We start from the raw sequence: 8,883 nt of genomic DNA, 5'->3' as shown, positions 1-8,883 counted from the left end.
CTATTTTCATATTTCTATTGATCACATGACAAGGGTATATTCCTTTAAGAGACACGAGGATTAACTTTTGAAAACACCATGGCCAGGGCTGCATAGATAGCTCAATATTTAAAGCGCACTACTCTTGCAGAGTACACAGTTCGGGTTCCCAGCAGCCATGCCAGGCTGTGCATCGCTTACAACTGCTCAAAAAGGTGCTCTGATGTCTCCGGCTTCCTCAGGAACATTTTATCCCTCCCTCTCTCCCTCTCTCTATATATAATCTCTCCATTCTCTCTCTATTCTATTATTCTCTCTCTCACACACACAAACTTGAAAAACAATTTTTTTTAAATTGTAAAAAGCAAAACAAAAACCCAACAATATGACAAACTTTATAAAATTAAAATGAGTGAGTAATCCTACTCAAACCACCCTATAAGAAAATTAAGTAAATGAAAAATGACTTAGTAAAATATATAAATAACATTACAAACCAATTTAAAAACTCTCATAGAAAAATAGGTCTCAACAGGAATCTATAAATGATTCTGTGTGTTCAATAAATGAATGAAAATAAAAGGATATGTAATCTCACTAGCAACCCAGGAACCACAGAGGCACTGAGACCCCTGCAATTTACACACTGAAGGCTAGCAAGCAATGCCAACAACCTTGGGACAATTGGAATCCAGGCATGCTACTGGAAAAACACAGGACTGTACCCCTTTTGTACATTAGATGCACACGTATCTGGTGATGGCCCTAGAAATGTTTTTACAGCTCCTACAGGACCTTCACAATTCTTATCTCCTTGTACTTGCAATTCTTGTGTAACTTCTTCCTCTTGAATGGACCTAGTGACAAGCTTCTCATGAATTGACCGAAAAAGTGATAGCATGCCCCTTTGAAGGCCAGGCCTCTTCTTTTACCTTGCTGGTGTCCACAATTAGGCTCCTACTGTCATCCATCCTCCACAAATGCCAGTCATGGTCAGTCAAGATAGCTTCCTTCCCAAGATCAGGAAACAGCTTCTTCCGAGGAACATAAAAAAGTCTGCATTATGGCCTACTGCGCCCTACCTGGCCCTGTACGTCACCTTCCTGACTTCATCCCCACGGCTTCATCCCTGTTCTCCAAATCCCCCAACGACACTTCACCTGGTGTGGGGACCACAGTCTAATGACCACCACCCACTTACCTATGGTGGACTACTGTGTTTTAAGTTGTTTCCTGTGATTCGACTGTACTTATGTGTATCCTACAGTGAAACATGCAGAATTTCCCAGTTAAAAAAGTCACGAGTCTCTGGGACTGACTCTCAGTTCCTGTCCAGTGCAGCTCAGACCAACATCTGTCCAGCTGCCCCTTTGAGTGTGGTTTGTAGGAGGCCTGTGCTCTCTTGCGTCCCCACCCACAGCTCCTTTCCCTCCATGGCTCTCAGGATGGAGCACACTATGGTTTGCTAACTTATTTAAGGTTTTACACTCTCTGTTTAAGAACAAGAGTATAAAATCCAAGATGAAGAGACCTTCCCTTCTAATCCACAAAAGGAGCTAGCACTTAAAAAGTATAAACAGCCAAACTGAGAGCCAATTGAATCCTTTAACTTCTTCAGGGTGGAGTATATTAATAAATATCATGTATATGGTACATGTACGTATACATTTGTTAACTACACACGTTCACAGCAAAGAACATGTAGTGAAGAAAAGACTTCTGAGTTAGAAGGACATGAACAAAATTTGGTTTGTGCCAAATGCTCTCAAAGGCCAACCATTTTTGACCTTTTCTTTTTTTATCACCTCTCTGGGATTCAGGATCTTCATCTTTACAGTGGGAGTAACAGTGGGTGACTGTTAGGTACAGAATTCAACCGATGTACACAAAACACTTAACATGGCTGTTATCATGAAAGACATTTTTGATAATTATTATTTCCGCTTTTATATCCATCTCCATGCACCCATTCTTCATTTTTGGTGACCCTTATTTTTAAAAGCCCTTTGAACTCTATGCAGAACTGCACAAAAGAACATTAAAAGTGAGTGAATAAACTATATGCCTTCTTTAAACCTTGGCTGAAACGTCTCATGACTGATATTGCTGAAATAGAGTCTTTATTTCTCAACATTCCAAAACAGCCATGTACACAGTAACAAATAGTAAGTCACAGACCGTAAGAAAGCATTCATTAGTGCAAATGGGTTTTGTAAAAGGTCTATCAAAAAGATTTATTTGCTTTAAAATGCATTCATTTCCAGAAGCACTGTTAATAAAACATTACAGTTTCATCCTTTGTAATAAAGGATTGAAAATCAATTGTGGTTGAGTAGCAAACATTGCAGGTCTTAAGTGCAATGTGCTTGTGATATCATAAATATGAAACTCATGTAAGACAATAAATTAACAATGAAAAAGACAAGACCGTTTAACTCTGCCGTCTGGCAGTCTCCTTGCAATGCTTTAGGTTAAATTGTGCTCATCAACGTAAAATTATGTCTCAAATTGTATGGTGTATCTTTGCTGATATATCCCCTAGAGCTAAAAAAATAGTACCTTACCACAAAAATATTTTTATGGCACAAAATTTAAGTTGTTCCATAGTGGTTCACATAGGCATAAAAAGAAATAGGCACAAAAAAAATAAAATTCCTGTAAACTATAAAAAAAATTAAAATTCAAACCATGTTATAGAACCTAGCTGTAAATATGCATGTTTTAAAACGCAGAACATGTAATGGAAAGATGTTTAGAACAGGTGAGTAAAATGAACAAGGTACTTTAAAACCCTCATATGGCAAAGCATCATTGATACGCCTCAGTTCTCTCAAATAGGATTCAGGTACAGAACAGGTATACAAAAACTTCCTAGATCTAAGTGGAACAATGCTGCGACCAGACCATGGGTTTGAGAATGCTGCAGCATCTCAGGCAGAGAGGAAGTGCAATCGTTAGTCTCTGGTGATTGGTCCACTGGAAAACAATGCAGTACACGTGTTAAAATGTGAAAGGGAAAGAATATCCCAGCATCCAATGCTACCCAGCCAGCTGGGTAACACAACCCTCATTTTCACTTCTTTCTCATTCTTCAAGGGTCCATAAAACTGCATCAGTAGCAACCATCTCTCCAGTTCCCATCCCTCAGTGTGCTGAGTGAAGACAGGGGCTTTGGGGGCTGCAGGAAGCTATGAAGAGATGAAGAAAGCAAACGGCCCGTTAGCAATCCGGTGGCCCTCAGCACGCCCTGTCCCATCAGTGCTCTCCCATCAAGTTACAGCCTTCTGGGTTCTCACAGTGTACACCCATCTGCTGGAGCCTGAGGCCAGAGCACAGAGCCCATGTGTCCCCATGTGCACAAGTTAATTTTCAATATGTCAAACCATTTTAAGATACAAAGTAAAAGGTAAGGTCCTTAACAGAAAAATAGTTAAAAACATAAGGCAACTTGATTAGATATATAAACATATGTACAAATTCTTAGCACTTTAAATAAAGATTATTCTATCGAGGTAGCAAAGAATTTGAAAAATACTGAAAAAATAATTTTGAAAAACCCAGTGTTTTCTCGGGTTTGAGGAAAACAGACTCCCTCATACGTTCTGACAATAGCAATCTTCCTCCTTCAAGATATATATTTAAGAAAAAAAAATGGAAGGTTCCCCAATAATGAACATATATGTCATAATTTTGTCTAGCCATAAACATGGCATGTCTCTGCATTTACCAAGGAAAATAGGTCATGACTTACTATTGCTGCCCTTATCTAAGATGTACCCTTATAAGGAACCTGACACCTTTAAGCTGAGAAAAAAAGTTTGCCTGGGCCATCTGGAACTTACCAATACAAACTGGCCAAGTTCTTGAGTAAAATTAAGATGTTTCAAAGCTTGGACAGAGGTGCCAAAGTCAGAACAGACCTGAAGGAGGAAGGAATCTAGCCACACAAGGATGAAATAAGAGAAAGGGGGATCTGGCCACACCTAATTGAGAAAGAGGAACCCAAGGTGAGCCATTAAACTCAGCCCGAGAAAAGCGAGACCGACCTGAATACATTTGGACGTCCGAGTACAAGCAAAGGTATCAACTAAATAAACTGCACCTGAAGTTCTTCTTACCTTCTGACAGGTTGTGCAATTTTGCTCCGAGGCAGGTTGCTCCCATTTATTGCCAGTGAAGGTCTTGGAAGGGCACTGCGGCCCATGATCCCAGAAGCTGCAGCTTTGTTGGGAGTAGGGATTCCAGTGTTGCCGTAGAGCTGCAGGCCATTGGATAAAGGAATGCTGCTGCTGCTGCTGCTGCCGCCACTGCTGCCGCCGCCTTGAACCGTTGGACTCACGTAGGCTGTGGCTTTCAGAGGCTGCCGCACAGGCACCGGGAAATGCCCCACACTGTGAACTCTGTGTTGAATCTGTCCTGGTGATGGGACTGCCGGAGAAAATGATACCTGTGTGAAGAACTCTCAAGTGCCTCCCAATTAGACGTGCTTTACACTCAGAGGAGGCTGCGTTGTCTGGAGTAAATGATGGACAGGTTGTAAGCACATATATGTCAGGGAAAATCCCCGACGATGGTCCCCCATTCTGTGTGCCAGCAACACTATGCCTACATACAGATGACCCGTGAAGAGCATGGGGGGCAAATAACGTGTGATTTCCCTAAGTTTACGTCAGTATTCCCCCTTGGCCCAAAGCCTTATCAATTAACATTGTCAGATTATATTTAAATTAGGATTCACATGGTGTCTCTGTATTGTTTGTATTTCCCTGGCATATGGGGTTGTGTATGATCTGTAAGTCTGCATACAAATTATGACTTCAGCTGTTTATAACAGATTTGAAAATATTTATGGTATTAAATAATAAAAATAGAATACCATCCATCATTATTTTAGGCATTAATTACATATTCTTTTCAACTTTCTCAATTTTTCTAAGTTGCAAGATTTACCTGCAAGTTTTGTCACGAAATTCTCACAAAAAAAAAAAAAAAAAAGGTATAAGAAGACCTTCTCAGATCAAACCTGTGCTGCTCAGTGGTCAACTGAATATCCAGAAGGCAATTCTTGTGTTTTCCATTTTTTAAATTTTTTATTTTATTTTACATTCCAAGCACAGTTCTCCCTCCCATCCCTCCTCCCAAGGCAATCCTATGCACTATGCTTTTCCCCTTTGAAATTTTCAGAAACTCTGAATTGTTCCAAGACAAATTTGTGTTTGCTTAGAAAGTATTAGGATTTCTTTTAAGATTAATTTTTTTATTTTATCTATTTTGGGTGTGTGTGTGTGTGTGTGTGTGTGTGTGTGTGTGTGTGTGTGTGTGTGTACGGTTGTAAGCCACCTAATGTAGATGCCAGGGAGCAAACTTAAGAGTCTTCTAGAAGAGCCAGAAGTGCCTGCAACAACTGAGCCACCTCTCCAGACCCCATTAGCATTTCTTGATAGTTGATCTGAGGACAGCCTCATGAAAACAAAACATGGGGACAGTTTACTAGCTGCAACTATAGAGGAAGCCGGGAGTGATGTTTGTAGGCACAAACATATTCCTTAAATAGCATTCTTTATGACATTATCTCAAGGTTTATTTGAAAATTAAATACATTAATCTACTTAAAAAGCCTTAGTACCTAAAGTCCTTAGTAACCACTCAATTAAAAAAGCACTATTTTGACCTTGATAATAGTGGTAAAAATCTGTAAAAAGAAGAAGGCAAACTGAGTAACAAGTCTTAAATGTTTATCAACACTGAACATCATTTTATAGTCAACAGCAATAAATAGGCAAAAATATTTGTACTTTCTCTAAGGATGAAGAGGCACAGTTTTGTCTTAATGCAAAAGTTAATTGTTTGTAAATGGAAAAAAATCGGTTAAAACACAGATCAATGCCAGGCATTGGTGGCACACACCTTTAATCGCAGTACTCGGGAGGCAGAGGCAGGCAGATCTCTGTGAGTTCGAGGCCAGCCTGGTCTACAGAGCCAGTTCCAGGACAGGCTGCAAAGCTACACAGAGAAACCCTGCCTTGAAAAACAAAAAACAAACAAATCAAAAAAAAGAACCCTACAGTTCAAGGTGTGAATCTGGCTCAGCATCGTTTGACGTCTTAAATATAATAAACCTTAAGCGCACATGCGGATGACTTTCTAGAGGGCCCATGTTCCTGCACTGCCCATCTCAAGATGTGTAGCCTGGCTAACTCCTCAGACTGCTACACACCGCCTCCCAGGGAAAACACCTCCAACGACAACATAGTCCCTCTTCTGTCATCATACTCTGGCCAGTCAGACATTGGCATCACATCCTACGTTCCTTTTGTGTCTGTTTTCTTCAATTCTTTGCATATGCAAAATAGGACCCTAATATAAAAAAATCCCCCATCCATCCGAAATTTATTTGTTTAAGCATGGACCCAGAATTATATGGTGCTATCAATTATAATAATTATATATTATTATCATCAGCATTATTACTATTATTATTATTATTATTAGTTAATTATTCTGTGGTTCAAATGGCCTCAGCTCTGGCTATAGGCCATTTCTTAAAAATTGGTTCTTGCATCCTTCCAACATATTCTCATCAGCTTTTGACTTTTTTAAAGCTGGACATTCTCAGCCATGTACACTTCATCCTATTTTGGGTTTTATTAATTTTTATGACACTCAAAGATGCTACTGCCCACACTGAGTTATAGTCAACAACATTTCTAATGGATCCCATGCTTGTTAATGTCAAAACATTTTCTCCCACCCTACACTTACACTGTTGATCTTCATAACTCAAACATAGAATTTATTTTTTCTCAGCTACATTTCTTCATGATATAATTAGCATGCTGCCTTAAAAAATGACATGTAGACAAATGTCACACAATTTCATTTTATGTGTAACCTAGAAATGATGAATTTATGGGAACAGAGAGCAGAATTGTGGCTATTAGGCTTCAATGTGGGTTTTTAACAATGGGGAAATGATTGGTTTAAGGATATAAAACTGCAGTTGGACAAGCGGCATGGGCTCTGTGAAGTCTTGAGGTCTACTGAGAGCATGATAAATATGGTTGATAACAATATGCTATATTTTAAAAGTTGTGAGATAGTGTACTTTAAGTGTTCTCAAAACAAAAATGATGAATATGTGTGATATAACATGTTAATTGGTTTAATTTAGCCATGCCATTGTGAACATACTGTATTCTGTATCAAGCTAAATCAGACCATTGTGTCCTATTCTGTAGACAACCTGAAGCAAGTTGGCCCTATCCACACATCAGCAGTTTCTTTGGTTCAAAGTGTAAACACAAGATTTATTTATGCACACATAACTTAATGATAATTCTATCCAACATTGTAAATATATTTTTATATGAAACAGTTTCAAAGTATAGAGTTTTCCACAGGTATCAGGTATTGAGATATCACACAGCCTTCAAAAGTTTCAGATCTTGGGATTTTTTTATCTTGATCTCAGGTTGCAGAAGTTCAACCTGGTCCATCCTGGTTCTATAGTATTCAGGAGCTTGCATTAGGATCACCAGTAAAGCAATAAGGACTTGCCAAAGGACAGGTTAAACTATGAAGAAAAACACAAGAAATACAAAGAGGACAGCAGCCCATGGGAGCAGAGCATCACGGTAGCTGAGAGCGTAAGTTCCAGCAGACCCATGTTTGACTCTGTACTTCCGGCTTGCCCACCCTCCAAATTGTTGCTTCACCAATTTGAAACTGTCTCTCATCACCAAAATGGCAATGGTAACAGAAACAACCTCATAGAGCTATTGCAAGACTAAGAAAGATAATATCTGAAACCCAGCAAGCACAGCTCCTTACACAGAACAAATGCAGTCATTTTGGTATTAGGAACTAGGACATCGAGAAATAAAAGACATGCCGGGAAATAAACTGGTAACCAAACCTGGGCTTCAGGGAGGAGGGTCTAAAAACTACTCGGAGATGCAAACTCCTAGCCCGCACATCTGGCACGCTCTTACGGACATGTGGATCTTACGGACAAGTGAATAGTGGCCTACAGTCTTCCTCCTGGTGTCACTGTAAGACCCAACCCCTCCTATGCAGGTATGGACATCTTACAGACATGTGAATACTGGCCTACAGTCTTCCTCCTAGTGTCATTGTAAGACTCAACCCCTTCCGATGTAGGTATGGGACAAATACCTGGAACCACGGCATCCCCACAGGAGCTGAAAGCACCCAGTAGGGTTAACGGTATATCGCTCATTGATGGGAAGATGGATGGAAAGTGAGAGTGCAAGGACCATGTGGTACACAGGAATGCAGATACAAAGAACCCTACACACACTAAAATATAACTTCATCTGCAGAGGGAAATGGTGAAAAATATGACCAAAGTAACAGCTAGACCAAACCAGTGTGCTTCTCCATAGGAAAACAGACCAGCAGAAAGAAAGAAGAGAACCTGCATGGGTAAGAGGTTTGTATAATGGGCAAACTATCGATTATTTAGCATGCCTGCTGTAGCCTTGGGTGTGGAGGGCCCCTACAATTTACTAGGAGTAGCAGCTGGTAACATGGGCACTGAAAGAAATACTACTTGATTATAGTGAAAACTATACTACAAGACAGAAAAGCCTCCTCTGGTGTGCCTAAGTGCGAAAGGAAAAAGAAAAGGATGGAAAAATAAGTTATTTTGACTAATCAGAGCTATCACTCTGTCATACTCACTGCAGGATGGCACCCTTGAAACCCCACTTCCAGCTCCATGCAAGCTTGAGTCGAAACTCTGACTGCTCCTCACGGTCATGGGAGAGCTGAGGTTGCTGCCGACTGCAGGAGTGCTTGGCGTTCGGGCTAGGTTAGGCATACTTCTTCGTAGCTTATCTAAAAGAAGAAAGGTTTTCTTAAGTTAAAAGCCACAAATAAATG

The 8,883-nt window shown here is 40.0% G+C and overlaps 1 protein-coding gene across 1 annotated transcript in view; it reads right to left on the bottom strand.

Annotated features, from left to right (window-relative positions):
- Positions 1–1,340: 1,340 nt before the first annotated feature.
- Positions 1,341–8,883, bottom strand: part of Slain1 (SLAIN motif family member 1) — a 50,253-nt gene continuing 42,710 nt past the window's right edge. Inside the window, 3 exon segments of the mRNA XM_027393979.2 lie at positions 1,341–3,167; positions 4,098–4,407; positions 8,683–8,838. Of these exon segments, the coding sequence (XP_027249780.2) occupies positions 3,092–3,167; positions 4,098–4,407; positions 8,683–8,838 (542 nt within the window). The 3' untranslated portion in view covers positions 1,341–3,091.

The sequence above is a fragment of the Cricetulus griseus genome (genome assembly GCF_003668045.3).
Source record: "Cricetulus griseus strain 17A/GY chromosome 1 unlocalized genomic scaffold, alternate assembly CriGri-PICRH-1.0 chr1_1, whole genome shotgun sequence".
In the NCBI taxonomy this organism is placed as follows: Eukaryota; Metazoa; Chordata; class Mammalia; order Rodentia; family Cricetidae; genus Cricetulus; species Cricetulus griseus.
This window is presented reverse-complemented; position numbering and strand designations above follow the sequence as displayed.